At 38.5% G+C, this 17,996-nt stretch overlaps 1 protein-coding gene across 14 annotated transcripts in view; it reads right to left on the reverse strand.

The window, feature by feature from the left end:
• The window catches only part of MAGI2 (membrane associated guanylate kinase, WW and PDZ domain containing 2), a 721,543-nt gene that overhangs the window by 280,379 nt on the left and 423,168 nt on the right, over window positions 1–17,996 (reverse strand). For all 14 annotated transcript variants that reach the window (XM_027639978.1, XM_027639968.1, XM_027639970.1 and 11 more), the window contains one exon: window positions 12,760–12,879. In XM_027639978.1, coding sequence (XP_027495779.1) covers window positions 12,760–12,879 — 120 coding nt within the window. The remainder of the gene's footprint in view (window positions 1–12,759; window positions 12,880–17,996) is intronic.

A 17,996-nucleotide genomic window follows, 5' to 3' on the forward strand; every position in this document is an offset into this window, starting at 1 on the left:
GCAAGAAAGCAGCCATGAGCTACACCATTCCCAGATCTCCACAGTGACAGGACCTTCCACCTCCTCAGAGTGAGAGAACACTGCATTCTCAGCTGCAAGAGCCATTCCAAATCCTCACTGTAATTGCCTACATTTTGAACTCTCATTCTGCCACTTTTGGCTAATTTGCCAGCACCCTTTTATTCATCACAGCACCCACCTCTTCTCCCTTCCTCACTTATTTTCCATACTGGCTTTACTACCTGCATAAGTCTTTACTCAGCTCAGCATTTGCTTTCACCTTTCCTCTTCTGGTTAGCACCAGCTCTTACAAAATCTCCTTGTATTTTTCTGTTGCTCCTGACATGCCCTCAAGAAGAACTATTTATAACCACACTATGATGTCACCAACTTCAGGCAGCTGAAGTTGGAAGGGACCTCCAGAGGCCATTTCATCCAAAATCCCTGCTTAAGGAGGGTCACCCGGAGCAGGCTGCCCCTGGCCAGATGGAGTCTGAATATCTCTAAAGATGGATATTCCATAACCTCCTTGGGCAACCTGTGCCAGCACTTGGGTCACTTTCACAGTAAAAAGGGGTTTTATGATATTCAGATGTAACGTGTTTCTGTGTGTGGCCACTGCCCCTTCAATGCCTCTCTTTACCCCTTTCACACCTCTTTCATCTCTCTCTGTAAGTGTTCTGATGTACAACTGTGACAGTGATGTCATGTACAGTGTGATGTACAGTGCTTGACATTCAGCTGCCTTCCCTACTGACTGCTGTCATCTATTGTCCTTCATCCCATGATGCAATCATAAATCCTCATGATGCAATCATAAAGGGAAAGGGCTTTCTCCATTTTTTCACTGTTTCTGCAGTACCTACGCAATGGTTTCCAGTCTACACCTGGGGTTCTCTGACACCACGTAAATACAAATAGCAACAATTGTTTTGTTTAAAACTCCCATAACCTCTATGCTTATTAGAGAAGAGCATTCATATGCACAGAACACAAAGGACAAACAACTGTATCATTTTCCTACAATCGACCCCAATGCTTGTGGAAGACCCTGCAAATGTGTCTACCCACGGACAAAAAGAGTATTTGATTCCCCATCACCAACTTGAAAGTTCAGTATTCTTGTCATGCACATCACTATGCAATTCAGAAGGACTTAAACATTATTTTTTTTATTGAAAATTTTTCTCCTGTAGTCCTGAGTTCATTGATAGAATATGTACATAATTTGGGGGTGAACTTAGATCAAAACAAGATTTTTGTCTTTGCATTCCTCTAATCTTCTGCAGCCTTGAGGATGCTCTAAACTGTGTCAGATATCAACCCACCATGGTCATGGCTAGCTCTTATCCTATCTGTTTCTGGTGATGTCTGAAGGAGCTTAGGCTTATCCTTAACTGAGTTGGAAACATAGATCTAAATCCTGAAGAACCACTCAGTTTGCAGATGCTGCAGCCCCTCTCTTGCACTACTTTCAGTGCTGGTGCACTGAATATATTCCATTTTCCTCATGCCGGTATAGGTTTCTTCTGCATCAGTAGTATCTTTCACAGCTTATTCTATATTCTTGGCTATTTTTTTCTGTATGCACAAAAAATAATTGTAAATGTAGGTCATCACCTGGGCTATTATATTTAATTCTCTAGCAGTATATTTAACCTCAGTTGCTGATTGTTTCTCCATTATTTTTATTGGAAATACAAGGGGAGCCTTCCATTGGCCAAAAGACCCTGTAGATCTACTTATGTTTCCATTTACACAAGGTAAAACATAGAGTAATTATTTCTGAAAACTGTGTAAACCAAAATACAGATTTCTCTACACTTGAAAGGTTTTGTTCATTTGTTTTTAATGTCTTTAGGGTTTTTTGTTTGGTTTTAACCAGAAACTTCCTTACTTTGAAACACAAACTCTTCTTTTAGTGTTGTTTTTTTGGTCTTTTATCTTTCTTTAATTAGCTCACTTGGGATGTAATGTAACTCTATTGCAGAAAAAGCTGTATCAGTAGCTGAATCCTTCTTTTCGATTAACCGTACAAATCCAGGCCTTCTTCCCACACTCATACTGCATTATTCTGCACTTGGCACAACCAGCTTCTCTCAAAGTCCTTCATTATTCCAAGTTCATCTTGACAGAAATCAGCCCATTCTCTTGTTTTGTGCCAGCATGCAGAAGGTTGCACACTTTTCTTCACCTGTCTGAAGTCCACCATAGCAACCAGGACCAGGGTTGCGAGTAGGACTGCAAAGTCCCACAATACCTTGCTATTGAAACAGAGTAATCAAGGTGAGATTTCAAAAAAACCACGTAATTCTTTGCAAGGCCATAAAATGGAATTTTTTATGTCTTACTCCAAAGCAATTTCTGCTAAAAGAATAGAAATACAGAAATTGCCATCTTTGCTACTATAGAGAAGCCTTATTCTGGTTTTATAGAACATTGTGCAAGCAAGGGAAGACCCTGAGGGTCAGTTTTGCTCTTAGGAAACTCCTCAGAACAGGTATGTCAGAAAGGCAGAAGCATGGACAGGCGAACAAGGAGAAATAGAGAATCGTGTCCTGGATACACAGGGCAGAATTAGGAAGGCCAAAAAACAGCTAGACATGAGATTACTGAAGACATCAAGGGCAGCAGGAGAGGTTTCTACAGCCACAGCAGCAACAAAAGGAAAACTGGGGAGAATGTGGGCCTGCTGCCCAGTGTGGTAGGTGACCAAGTGCTGGAGAGCATAAGAAATGGTAACCTGGTGAAGGACTCAATGTCTTCACTCCCTCAGCCTTCAAAGTCTGCTACTCACTCCCAGGCCCTTCAGGTGCTTGCTTAGGAGCAAAGAATGGCAGGGACAGGTACTACCCATGGTATAGAAGGATCAAATTTGGTGCTAATTAGGTCAGCTGAATACATGCAAGTCCATAGGACTGGTTAGGATGCATCTGAAAATGCTGGGAAACTGGCTTGATGTTGCTTTGGGACCATTCTCTATCATGTTTGAGAAGTTATGGTGATTAAGGGAGCAAAGACTAGAGAAGGTAGTTGTTAGTCTTCGAAAAAGGCAAGGATTTAGGGAACATACTCAGAAAAATCATAATCTTTTGATTCATAGGAAACTGTTACGGAAGCTTCAATATATTGTCTTTAGAAAATATAACTGTTGGAAAATTCTGAGGTTGACGGAAATGGAAAGGAGATTTTTTCCACTTGTTTTCAAAAGAACTTCTGAAACACTTTTTGGACTGCAGTTAATGATATTTAGCAGAATACTATTTGATACATTTGATAATTTTTCATCTGTAGCTTAATAATGAGGAATATCACAAATATGAATGTGCAGCATCCAAGAGGATATAAAATCCACAGGAACTTCACAAAGACATAATAACATGATAAATGCATGTAAACTGGATATAACAAATATTGTGTCTTTCCAGTAATGTATTGAAAAATGGAGACCTCTGTAACTGAGCAATGTAGCTAAACTTTTCTCCAGAGCACCTCATAATGATTTGTAATTTGAAATGTTAAATTCTTTTACATCTTTTGTAATAAGTAAAGATACATGTGTCATATCAGTGTGATAGCCTCATAACTCAGGCTGTACAGAGCTTGATCATTTTTTCTAACACACTTTGAATTTAAACTAAAACAGCACAATACATCCAGCAGGCAAAGTTCAGTTAGAAATGTAACTGAAATGCAAATATGAACTGGTTGTGACCTGTTTCATGAAAAACCCCACAGTCAAAACCTAATGTGCCACACAGACAACATTAATATATAGTATACAGATGTATACAATACTATACTACAGCCTTCAATTAATCCCTCTACTAGTGCAGGAATATTTCTACCAATAACTACTTCTAAACTTTTTAAGGGTGAAACTTGGGTCTCCACCTCTGGAGGTTATTATAACATTTAAATGACATCAGTATGAGAAAATTTTTTTCCCAATATTCAGTTGAAATGTTCACCTTTTCCGGTTTCATCACATCAGCCCTGGTTACTTATTTGCCCAACTCTGAATTATCTTTATTCATCCATTAGGTTCACACATTTTAAATTCTCTGAGCTCCTCAATCATTACTCAACAAAGCTCTATCTGATGAGTTCTCTAAATTTATTCCCTACAGCTCTCCTGGTAATTTGCATTACTTTTGCATGGACACTTCAGTTTTTTAATACCTTTCTGGTAGTGACTGCACAGAATAGTAAAGGACTGAGGTCCTGGGCTGAGGTGACACATGGTCAACCTAGATTGGAAAAAGGCATGAAGGCAAAATTTCTTTCTTGATTTCCCCGCAGTTGAGATTCTCTTAGTGCTGATCTAGTTTTCATACAAAATAAAGTACACTGACAGTTGTTTCAGTGAGCCTGTTTGAGCAGACAGGGTTTCTGGAGCACTCAGACCCCGATAATTTGTGCACTGTTGCATCTGGTCCTGTTCTACATCCTGGGAACACACATGAGCAAAGAAAAGTGTTGTCTTCCTGGGGAACACACATCCTGCTGATTTTCTTGGGAAAATTACTAGCTGATAACATTTGAAGCAACTCTGAGCTGACAATTTAGTTTCTGCTTGTGGTAGCCACAGAATCTCAACAAATCACATATCAGATGAACTGAATGTCCATGCACACTTCTGCTGAGCTGCACAGCACCAGCCAGTGCAATTACGGGTTCTACCAACCTGTAGCAGGGAGGCCCTGCAGAGAGACCTTGACAAATTAGAGGACTGGGCAATAACCAACCACATGAAGCTCAACATAGGAAAGTGTCGGATTTTGCACCTAGGATGGGGCAACCCCGCATGTCTGTACGAACTGGGGAATGAGAAGCTGGAAAGCAGTGCTGTGGAAAGGGACCTGGAGGTCCTGGTCGATAGACACTTGGACATGAGTCAGCTGTGCCTGGGCAGCCAGGAGGGCCAACCATGTCCTGGGGGGCATCAGGCAAAGCATCGCCAGCCGGGCGAGGGAGGGGATTGTCCCACTCTGCTCAGCACTGGGGCAGCCTCACCTTGAATATTGTGGCAGTTTTGGGCACCACAATATAAGAAATATACTAAGCCGTTAGAGACTGTCCAAAGGGGGGCAACGAAGATGGTGGAGGGCCTCAAGGGGAAGCTGTATGAGGAGCAGCTGAGGTCACTTGGTCTGTTCAGTCTGGAGGAGAGGAGACTGAGGGGAGACCTCGTTGTAGTCTACAACTTCCTTGTGAGAAGACAAGGAGGAGCAGACACTGATCTCTTCTCTGTGGTGACCAGTGACAGGGCCCAAGGGAGTGGCCTGAAGTTGTTTCAGGGCAGGTTTAGGCTAGACATCAGAAAAAGGTTCTTCAGCCAGAGGGTGGCTGGGCACTAGAACAGGTTTCCCAGAGAAGTGGTCATGCACCAAGCCTGACAGAGTTCAAGAGTATTGTCATTTGGGCAATACTCTGAGGCACATGCTTTTTCTGTGGTTCTGTGACATGTGACAGTGGCTTAGTCTCAGACCTTGTGCTTGACACAAGTGGTTGAAAGAAGCACTGGACATTGACTCAGAAAGAGCACCAGCCATCACCCTGGGATGGTCAGAAACACTGCTCTGGCCTCCTGGTACCCTCTACCTGGGTAGCAGCAGAGACGTCTGACAGGTCAGACAGGAAGCTCAGTCTAGATGCTGACTGCACCACACCTCAGTCAAGTGCATCCCAGTCACAGCCTACCAAACACACACACAGATCAAGTGTATCCATGGCCATCTGCTGGGCAGGGGATGCAGCCATTGAATGTTCCTGGAGAGAGAGACAATTTCAATGACTGTTGGGTTTTCTTTCAGTTGAACCCTGTTAGAAGCCGTGGGGAAGACAGTGATCAATCCCTGATTCATCTGGAAGTGCACCGGAGGAAGGAGCCATCAAATCATTACATCCTGAATCAGGATTCTGTCAGGATGTTTAAAGGTAGAATGGCCCTACTCTTCTAATTTCACACATAAAACTATTGTCACATAAGCTTCTATTACCTGGATGCCCACGGGAGTGGGTTTGACCTATACTGACACACATGGCCCAGGTGACCCCTTTAAATGGTAGATTATGATGTACATCTGGATGTCATCTTTTCTTATTAATCACATTTTTGCAGTAGATCAAAACTGACCACATCTTCAATTTTTATGAAATAATAGTATTTGTCTGTTGACATGTTCTGCAGCCTCAGGTGTCTGTAAGCTTTCCAGCAGCTTTGCTGAAGTGTCACCAGTCTGTTATGGAGGATGGTGACCTGCCATGGGACCCACACAGGGGAGGGCACCCTCTTACCATGAGCCTTGTTGCAGAAAAGAGAGAAGAGCTTAAGCTGCAGGAGTGAGAGGACTACAACAGGACTGTGAGCAACTACTCTCACCTGACAACCCTGGCAGCAGGAAGCAAGCAGCATCACTCACAAAGAGTTTTGATGTCACCTGTGTTCCTGTTCCTGTCTCTGGATGATAGTGAAGACAGAGGCCTGATTTCCTACGATAGAAGCAACCACACGCCAGGAATATCAATTATCAAAATAATGAGAATTTATACAGCCTCAGAACAGACAGAAAGTATATGTTCTGCCACACTAATCCCACATTTCAGGAAGTTAAAAAAGGCATTGTAGAAGTTATGAAAGTCACCCTTTGCACTGCAATAGTGTAACTTTTAAAAGCAGCTGATTTTCATACAGAAAGGAAAAAAATATTTCTTCAATTTTGATTCCTTATCACTTCCATGAAAAAATGAGAAATTAATTAAATAAACTTTAAAAAAAGAAGAAAATGCGATATTTTACGACTTAAAATGCATTAACAAATGTAGACAGGATTCCTTATTTCAATAAATTCACTGGCATTGCATTTTTGAGCATCTGGCCATTTACACACTTCACATTTCATATTTAACGATGAGATTCAACTCCTGTCTCTGCCCCAAGAGTAAAGGAGGAAACACAAAAAAGCCCATAAATTCTTACTAATACAGGACAGGTAAAAGAACCCAATCAGGTCATGAAGTCACTGACTGTATTTAAGATTTCTTCTCCTATTTGTTGACCTAGATGTTGAAATATCCACAGTTACATGTTCACTGAATATGGTGGTGAAAAGTGGACATTATATTATATGAGATTTACCAGTTCAAGAGGCACTTTCAACAGGAATATGATCTTACTTATCAAGTATCCCATTTCATTCTTCTGTGCCCTTGAAAACACTTTCTGCTGTTAAAAGACACGGCTTTTGAAGGACTCTTTCTATTTTTATCTCTATACATCTATCCCCATGATTCCTTTGTTTTCCATTTTAAATCAGAATATTTCATTAACTACTGTGCTTAGGTCATAGGAGGGTAACATTTTATTATCTTTATGTTGATTAATTTCCCTTATATCCATCTGCTGTAGAGTGCTCAGGATGTCCGGCACACAAGGGAATGCTGCATATAGTGAGTGGGTGGAATTTTGAATACCTTACAATTTTTACGAGGAAGAATGGAATCAAAATGACTGGAATCAAACACCAGCTCTTTATAAAACCATTTTTATCACAAAGCAGTAATTAAAATCTCCATTGCCTAGATGGAGTAGTTGTTTTAAATTTACAGATATTAAAATGAAATGTTAATTGAAAATGCATTAGCTGAACAGAATCGTTTAGATCATTTAGGTTTTAGGCTAAATTTGGCTTGACAGATGAAATGAAAGCCTATGTAAAACTTAATGTCTTCTTGAGGAGACAGTATAAGGACTGCTTCCAGGTGAATGGAATCGGAGCACCTCCCAGTGTTGCCTATGTGCCAGCGTGCTGGAAGAGTCTCAGGCAAAACACTGCCTTCAACCCACACTCTCCTTCCTAATGGAGCTCATCATAATAATGACTAAACTGAAAACATGTAAGCTGAGCCATTAAAACTGTGCCTAAAACAACTAGAAGTTTTGTGTCCTCAAATAAACCAGTAACACAGAACACTAAGATTTCACCCATGGGATGTATTCAACCTGTTTTTTAAAGGCTTAACAATTACAGATTTGTGGAATATTAAGGAAATTCCAGCTAACACTCAGTCTTCTGCCAAATAATACTCCATCAGTAAAAAAAATATGGGCGCAATTCTGTTTTCATTTAAGCCAGCTGGAAATTTACCATGAACCTCAGTGGGGCCAAGGAAAGTCCACGATCATGTAAGTGGTTAAATAGCTTCAGTGAGCTTTGAATTTTCACCAGTGAATGAATTTGAGACAATTCCAAACAATCAAACAAATAATAAAAAGTGGATTTTTGACAAAATTAATGGCACAATAACTAAAATAATTGCTTTTCATGGGGTAAATTAAGAACTATTATTATATTAATAGCAAACAAAATGTCTTTTACAAAACAACTGTTATGGATATCTTCTGAGGCAAACAAAAATTTGATAGGAAAAAAGAGTTAGTACATTATTCATAGGTGTACTGGTTGAATAAATTTATCTTCTTATTTTTGCCACATCTTTAACAGTTATGAACAAGCTTATTTTGTGTTTGCATTTGCTATAGAGCTCCACGCTGCCAAAATCCCTATTGCTTTTGCGCATTTGAAATACATTTATGTCCTTATGGATTACCAACAACCATATTTCTTTTTCTTACAGCACTTATACACTGAACATTTCTCATTTTTTCTAGTACTGCTACTGCATATGTTACTTTTAAAAGGCAATTCTACCCATGGCATGCGTTGCTCTTACACTGTTACATTATTAGCACTTCATAATGATGTCTTACCATAACCTTAAATCACGTACCATAACATATCTGGGTTTTGGAAATAATACTGAAGCTGTTACATTTCTGTTTACGAGCATTGGCATTCTTAAGCAACATACAGTTCAAGTACATTTTCGGTCTACTGATATGCTGCACTGACTAAGAAATTTTGCTGATCTAATAAGGAGATGGGAACAACACTTGATATCAGTGACCCATGAAGTCTCCATAGAAGTTTGACATATCAGAGAGATGACAGTACGCTGAAAGAAGCCTCCTATTGGAGAAGTTGTAAAAGACAGCACACACGTACACACACAATTTGTCTGCTCATCACAGCTTTTGTTCTTCTGTATTTTATAGATTGACACATTGCGTCAATTTAAAGACCATCTATGATCTTCATTAGGAAAGGAACGTGGATTATTTTGCTGGGGCATGTCTTCCTGTGTTACATGAGTCTGCATGACAGTGGTTTTCATTCTGCACAGGAACACCTCCTCCTCTGCTTACAGAATCATGGTTATTTTATTATCCCAATATCTGTGTTGGATATTCAGCTGTGCTGGTGTTTTATCTCCAATGAAGTTATCACTTTGAACCAAACCAGGATTCCTTTAATCAGTACAGGAAATTGAAATTCTGCTAGAAAGGAAACAAAGTGAAACCTTTAGGATTTGGCTGTGTTATTATACAAGGACTTCCAAATAAATGAGTCTGGTGTGCTTCAGGCAAACACCCCCCACCCCAAATAGCAAGGTGCTGGTGTATAATAAATTTTTAATTTTACATAAATGTTTATAATGAAATTTGTAATTTTACTACAAATTCAAATCTCAATGACAATGTCACTGAAGTTAATGTGACTTGGACTGTTAATCTGAGTGAGAGTAAAACTGGCCCTTGTATTCTTCCTCTTGTTCTGCATTGAATACTGTTACCTAGGTTGACAGAGAACTTTGCCACAGGTAAGCTGAAAAACATGTAGCAACTGTTTATGTATCATTATGTATGTTTAAAATAATTCATATCTATAAAGATAGCTTTTTTCCCTAGCAGTTGCTCAAAAAGACATGAGTAGAAAAGGTCAATTAATAATGAAATAGTCCTGCTGAAATGAAATGTTTTCATATTTGAAAAACTGATAAAAGTAGAAGATTTGTAGAATTTTTATCATGAACATACTATTGCTTTTTTACAGTACTCTGGAATACAACAGTCATTCACAGTTGTCACTAAAATGGTAGACAAAGAGCCTGAAGTAGTAAGGAGGTCACACAGTATCCTATTTTTAATTCAGACATTTTTATAACTTAAAGATCTATTTAAAACTCAAAAAATAATGTGTGCTTAAAAAAAAAGGAGGAACTATAGAACTATATTTTTCTAAGAATAAATACTGCTTTCACTTTTGGATTATGTCCTGCCCAGGCTGGAATCGCAACTATTATTTGCTTGCATTAGAACAAAATGTTTCTGAATGTTTTCACTAGGTTTGTCATTACTATGAGAAAATAACCCCCCTCCCGACAATGCCAAGTACTACAATGAACAATACAAACACTCAGCGTCAGGTAAGTCTCCACCTGATCTCCTTCTCCTCTGGTTTACCTGGAACTTTCTAGTTTGCTTTGAAATTCACCCAGTAGAAGGTAAGTTGACTGAACAAAACCTTCTAGTCAAGAAGTGGTGAAAAACAACACATGTACACAGTCTGTCTCTTTATCTCAACTAAATGAGAAATCCCTTCTTTAAAAAAAATTTGCTGGTAGAGACTAACTGGTACATAGGGATTGTAGTTAGACAATCAGCATAGACTGATTCAGCTACACTATAGAAACTTAGCTAAATACAGAATGTTTTTTTTTTTAAGACAAGAAAAAAAGAAATCTGAAAACCAATCTATTAACACTGAGAATCATTAAAAAGAAGGCTGATTTGTTTCAGAGATCTGATAACCAGTCTTGATAAGGAGACAAAATTCATCTCCCAGAATATGCATGCTCACATAAGTTGCTTGATCTATGGAAGAATTCAAAAATCATCTTCTCCTTATGAGGGAAATTGAAAATTTCTCTGCTCTGCTAGGTATAATTGTCACCAGTAAACTTAATCACTGCAAACTTAATGTGCTCAGGAAAACTTATGATGGGATGATTAGCAAAATTCTTTCCAGAGGAACATGCTACAGTCAAGAATTAATCGGGAAACTGAGGGTATAACTTTGTAAGGTAATGTCCAAAAGTAGTTGCACGGGAACAGGAGAAACAGTATCTGTAAACTATTTATATTTTTGAAGGTGTTACCTGTTATTTGCCATAATGCATAGACAGATAACATATTATCTGTTATTTGTCAGAATGCACATCTGACGATTAAGAAATGTGGAAATCAAAGACAGGCTTTAGGCAGAACTGGTCTGTTGAGTCTATTTTTTCTTTATGTTTAGCTGGGTCCTCAGCTGATTTGAGGAGTTATGCAGACTTCTGCAACTAATATTTCACCTTGCTGTCAACTAAGTTCTGGTAGCTGGTATTAAAAGACACAGTATGCCTTGAGAGACAGAAGAGCATTGTGAATTAATTAAACCTAGCAGTTCAATCTCTACAACCTTGCTACAAACTAATGAAATTACATGGTCAAGCAATGACAGACTTGGTGCTACACTTAAGTTCCTCTAATGTTAGCTTCAAACACCTAAGGTAACAAAAAGACACTTCAAGAAAGACTTGTTATTTAAAGTCTGATAAAATCTCCAATAAATGTAAAATTGTGATGTTGTATTAATGTTTAGGTAAGTTGTACCATCACGTCAGACAGTGGTGAAAAAAGTCAAAAGGTAAAAGATTATACACTTTCCTTTATTTGACCTTTGTTAATGTAAATCTTTGTTACAAGTTCTGTATTGATATAACTCTTAATAAAAATTTATTTAATTTGCAATGGATACTTTGTGCTGATTAGAAGGATTACCTTCTTTGCTGCTATTTATAACTCAGCTAATGATTTTTTTGGGGTGAATAGCTTCTTATTTATCTTCAGATTCTTTCCTTGACAGGGACAAAGTCAGGACAAAAAAGGTCTTCATTGCTTCTTTTTCTACAAGGCAGAAATATGGGGCTGCTTTTCTTTCCACTCACCCAGTGTATGAGTCTCATATGTGTGGGTCATATTTTTCATATAACAGGTGTTCCCTGTAATTTTGCATATTACAGTAAAAAACCATTATCCATTACTCAGCTATTTTAAATATTAGTGTATTTCTAAAGAAACATCTGGTTTAAGATAGTGTATCACTATTCTGGTTTTATTAAAATACTCTTCTATGTAACTGCACTCCTATTTACAGTAGTTTCACTTTCAGGACAGCTGTGTTTTGGAATAGTTTTAAAATCAGATGAATCATCAGTTCTCCTGGGAAGCAGTGTTCTGCAATAAGCTGCTGGCTCTTTGCCCCATAGGCAGGCATCTTCTAATACAGCCATTAGGACAGTTCCTATCCCTCTGTCATATTACAAAAGTAACAAGTTCTTTTCAGTAACTTTACAAAACCCATAAGACATGACATAGCAAATCCTTCCTCTTTTACTTTAGGCAGTGAGGTTTCAACCTCTGATATAGATAGCTATTTGTAGAGTCACACATGCAAAGGAAAAAGTGTCAGCCTTTGATTACTGACTGTGAGTTGTAGAGTGTGTTTGCCCTGTGTTAAACAAGCATGTGGAAATGTCTTCAATCACTTGGTGTAAAGGACTAGTGTTCCTATCTCTGTAAGGGATGTATTATCATGTTTCTCTTAACCACTATAATACATTAAAATTAGAATGAACCCATTTAGCTTTTACATACGAAAATATTTTCATAATGGCCATACGGCTATTCACAAATTTCTGGTAACAGTAGCAGTGACACATTTGTAACAGGATGTCCCAGTGCAATTCCAACAAATTAGAAAAGCATACAATGGAGACACGATACAAATTTAGCAGTAGAAATCTGCTTACCTTCATATGTCCCGCTTTCTAAGAGAGCACCACTTTTCTCCAATTCCATAAAATCTTCAACAGTGATGAAAATATAGTCCACACCAGGAACTTCTCCCTCCTTATGTGGCCTTGTGGTGCCTATTAATAAGATGAAAGACATACTGTCAAGCACATGGCCTAAATATGGAATGCTCTTTTTGAAATATTTGGAAAATTTACAAAGTAAACCATTTACACAACATATTATGTAGCTCTTTCAAAACAGTATAGCTACGTTTGTTGAAGCTGACAGAGGTATATGAGATGTATGTTTATGATCATGCCAGTCATTACTTGGATCCATAGCATTTATCCTCACTAATGAAAACCTGTCATACTGTTGTTCTTCTTACATCACTAGAAAGGCCCTCAGTGACATTAGGTATTCAGAGGTAACACAAAACACAGTCTTGTCTACAATTAATCTACTTTATGATATTTTAGATGTTTATTTAGTAAACAAAATAATAATTCTATAAGTAAATCTCTAAGGGTTATATCCACATTGCTTGTTTCAGAGCCGTAAGTGGACTTGGCAAATGCTTAGGGTTTAGGGCCTGTGGGATTAAAATCACCTGCTAATCATGTTGTCAAACTGCAAAGGTGTTCATATTTAGTTATTGCCTCTATTGTCATCTCTGGATGACAGAACTCTGTAAATGCTGACAGTCAATATTTCATACATGCTGAGAAGTGACTTGGCTGAGTTAGCAGAAATTATGGGATACAGAAGGGATGTTAGAAGGGAAGCATCTGAAACTGACCTGATTTCCTAATGGTCTACTCTGTCATTGTCAGGCTGTCCCTGCTTTCATTGAAACCACTAAATAAGTCTCAAAAGTCCATTTGGAAATGAGAGATTTTTAGGTTCTCCTCAGTGTCAGAGTGTTTGAAACATCTTAGTCAATCAATTCTTTATCAATACTGTACTGATTAAATCACATATGCAGTGTTTGGTTTAAAGACTAGGTAGCGGCTAGAAATCAGATCTTCCGCTTTCTGGACAAAAGTTTAACATTATAATTGTGCAAAAGACATTGTTTCTTCCTCAGTTACTAATCCACCACTTTAAACATCGTATTGCAACTCTCCCTTGCCTTGCCCTAAATGCACAAAATCATTCTTTGCACTTACCAAATGCAGCTGTTCTAATCTCATATTGAATCCCACTCTATATCTAGATCTAATGGAGACCTCTGTGCCGCAAAGAGAACATTAGCAGTGCCAAGGTTCTCTCAGTATCAATGATAGGATTAGTGTGCTATCAGTGATTACCACTGGCCAGTGCTCAGCTTTGCCAAAGCACTGGATGGCCTTCAGAGCTGTCCAGCCTCCTTGCTGCTAGTTGGACACACAGAGACATAAAAGTGCCTTAGATAGGTTAACTCAAATGCTTGCCATAGAGACATTTTTCTTCTCACAGACAGCCTGAATATCTATGGCAAGGACTGAATGAACCTGTGAAGTTAGTATTTTGGTAGCTAACATGGGAATGTATTTTGATAAGTCTATAAGACTCTTTCCCTAATTTCTCTGATTCCTACTCCCTTCTCATCTCAACATTTAAAATGAAAACTCATATGGTTGTTCATTTCTGTGAATTTTGTATTTGCAGAGATGGGTACTTTAGGATTATTACCTGGAGTACTGTGCTCATCTGAAGTACTGTGTGCAGTTCTGGGTAGTTTTAGGTTCAAGTACCTGGGCAGTACAAGAGAGATGTGGAGCTCCTGGAGTGAGTGCAACGAAGGGTAACAAGAGTGACTTGGGGGACTGGAGCACCCCTCTTAAGAGGAAGGGCTGAGGGAGTTTGGCGTGTTCAGCCTTGAGAGGAGATGACTGAGAGGGGAGTTCATTATGTGTATAGATGTCAGAAAGGGGGATGCCAAGAGGGTGGTCCAGGCTCTTCTCAGTGGTACCAACCACTAGGACATGAGGCAATGGGCAGAAACTGATGCACAGGAAGTTCCACTTGAACATGAGGAAGAAGTTCTTTATTGTCTAAGTGACCACATACTGGAACAGATTGACCTTTGTCATGGAGTCTCTCTCCCTGAAAATATTCATAAACCATCTGGATGCAATCCCTTTCCATGTGCTCTAGGAGGACTCTGCCTGAGCAGGGAGGTTGGACCAGATGACTCACTGTGGTCCCTTCCAACCTGACCCATTCTGAGAATCTGTGATTCTGTGATTACTACTGTGTTTCAGAGATGGTGTGGTTAAAGCACTCAGACACTTGGATTGTCCATAAACATGCTGAATTTACTTCCTATGGATCATCTGACCCCTGGCGATGCAGCAGCATCCCCAATGATCTCCACCCCTTTGAGAGAACTGTGTAGAACCACAGGGATTCCACCGAACCTCTGAACTCCTGGGAGCTCTGCTAACAGCACAGACATCAGATGTTTGATCTGCATGCTCCCTCCTGAGAAAATTTTCACTCTCAAAGTGAAAAATTCCTATTGACAGGAACTGTATCTTCCTCATAAAACACTTCAGCAAATCAAGGCTGTGATATTCCCAGACATGGCACAGGAAAGAAGCCGGCATATTAGATGAGTATCTCTAGTTTACTGTTTCTTCAATATTTTTTTAGGTAGCCAAACTAGGATCATCAGAAGTTTATCAATCAGACAAAAACACAAGTTACACAAAATGTGGAGGTAAGCCCTGCTTTGAGTGGAAAGCTGGACCAGATGATCTAGTGAGCTCCCCTACAATCTAAATTTTCAATTATTCTATGCTATTAAGTGTTACTACACTGTATTTTGTTTTAAACACATAGATATTCAGCAGTCACTCATGAGGGATGATTGCAAAATTGCAAAATTTGGTCACCTATACCTGCTACGTCTATCCTACAATGCCAGGAGATAACACTGTCATGGTAACATGGAATATTCCGCCTCTTTTCTCATAATCCTCAGGGAATCTGCTCTAAGAGCTCTGTACTGTATTGTATACTGAGGGTTGTACATCTATTAGAGGTGGAATAGTCACTTCCTTCAAAAAACAGAAAAAAGAGCAAACCATGACCAATAGTTGCCTGAGTTCAGGGTGACTCTTACCCCAGGTACAGCAGTTTGTTTCCATCCCCAGCAGAACTTTATTCCTCTAGATAAAATCTTACTGAGTCCCATTTCCCTCCTGCATCTGTTCTCATTCTCTCAGCCTAGGAGATCTGAGATTTTGGAAATGGTTAAAGCAATTCCCTGGCTAATGGAATAATCAATGGTTATTGCCTCTTTTACTCCTTTGCCCTGGAGGAACTGAGTTCTTGCTAATAATACTTCTATAATCCTTTATAGTCTTCTGTAAGCACCATAGAGTTTGCAATGTGCAGATTTACAGACTTGGACACAGTTACTAGAGCATCTTAAACACCCGTCAAGGTCTGAACATTGAGATCTATATATTGAAATGTTATAGATCATAGGCAAAATTTCTTTTTCCTTGCTTTTAACCTAATGTAGAGTTACACTTCTTAATAGATTTAGTCTTTAACTACATTCGTATAGACAGAAAAACAGACGTGAAACCTATGGTGATTCAAGACTTAAAACAAAGGATTCATTCCAAGCCTCATATTTCTACAGAAACACAACACCTCTTGTTATGCAGTATCAAGGCTTAATAGGACACACTTGCTACTGTGTACAATACTAAGCCTTTTATTAATGCAAAATAAAAATAGAAACACAGTTACCATTTTGTTACCATGGTAACCTATGAAAAAATAATCTTTGAATTCCATAATGAAAGAACACGATACTTTTAGATTTTTCAGGATCAAAACCAGCAAGAAATATTTGCACTATGCATACTTATGACAAATGTAATCTATTGTTGCTGTGGAAGACACAAAACGAGTAGCTTGCAAGTAACCATGACCAGTCCACTCAAGCAAGTGCTGTCACACAACGTGAAGGTACCTCAGAAATTAAAGGATCTTGGTCTGCAAAATCTGGACTGATCTTGACCTTTGATTTCATGACTATTACTTGCATCATTCATCAATCTGCTCTCAAAACCAATATTAAGGTCATTCAGTGAGCCACCACTTTGTTTGGATTTATAGCTTCAAGATGGATAGCTTGTACAGTTTAGAAATATTTAATCTATATTGTCTATCTTCTTTTTATTATTATTTTTTAAAAGAGACCCTTTGCCTTTGCAGTTTGTTTCTTCTGTTCTACAGGAGAAATATGGTGATTCACTATACTTCAGTGCAGGCTTTCCATGCTCATTGTTGCGTTATATGATGGTACTATATTCCAGGAGAGGAATTAGGTGCTGTTTACATAAATAGTCTTTGAAAGAGTGTTTTCCTTTTAACTGAGTTTAAGGCACCTGAGGGTATACAGACACCTAAGAAATCTTTACAATGAATGAAAAAAAGTGTGTGTTAATTTCATAGCAATAAACTATTTTTGAAGTACTGCTTATATGATTATGGGGAACAATAAATAACATGGAATTTTTATGTTGACTGCTAGTCCTGATTGGAGAAATGGTCAGTTCATATAGTGTTCAGACAAGATTCCCATTATGAGTAAAAAAGTATAGAATTATTGATTCTAGAAGAGCTCTGGGGTTGGAAAGCTCCACACCACTTTGTACAGGTAGAACAACTAGGAATTTACATGTCTCTTTTTAATCTCAGGATCCAATTACAGATTTACAACATTTCAGTGCTTATTTGGGAACAAGGTGCACAGTTTGACTTTGAAAATATTTCTTCTTAGAAGCACTGAGCCTTCACAGTTTCTGTCCAGCTCTGCTACTTTCAAAAACAGGAAAGGTACTCCCTCAATGTTTCTTTTGTTGCTAAATCCATGTAGTTATGAAAAAGAGAAAGAGGTAAATTATTTTACTTGTCAGCATAGGAGTATGAATGTTAGTTAAAACTCCCAGAATTATGACAGGAAAAACTCAGAAACACGTTCTGTGCTCAGCACCATAGACACATTTTAAAGAACACTTCATGTTGCATGGTAAATAATCTATATTTTACAGTCTTTAGAAGCATCACGAGGATAATATTGCACTAGTACTGTTCCTGTACAGTCTATACGATGGTCAGGAAAGTAGAAGTAAAGGTCTTAGTCCCTGCATGGTCCAATACCTGCTCACAGACTGTGCTCACAGGTTTCAATGCTCCAAACTTACACACATATAATAAATATCTAAATTATTGCCCTTTTTTTGTA

This window comes from Corapipo altera, unplaced genomic scaffold (genome assembly GCF_003945725.1).
Source record: "Corapipo altera isolate COAL_440 unplaced genomic scaffold, ASM394572v1 1b, whole genome shotgun sequence".
NCBI classification, from domain to species: Eukaryota; Metazoa; Chordata; class Aves; order Passeriformes; family Pipridae; genus Corapipo; species Corapipo altera.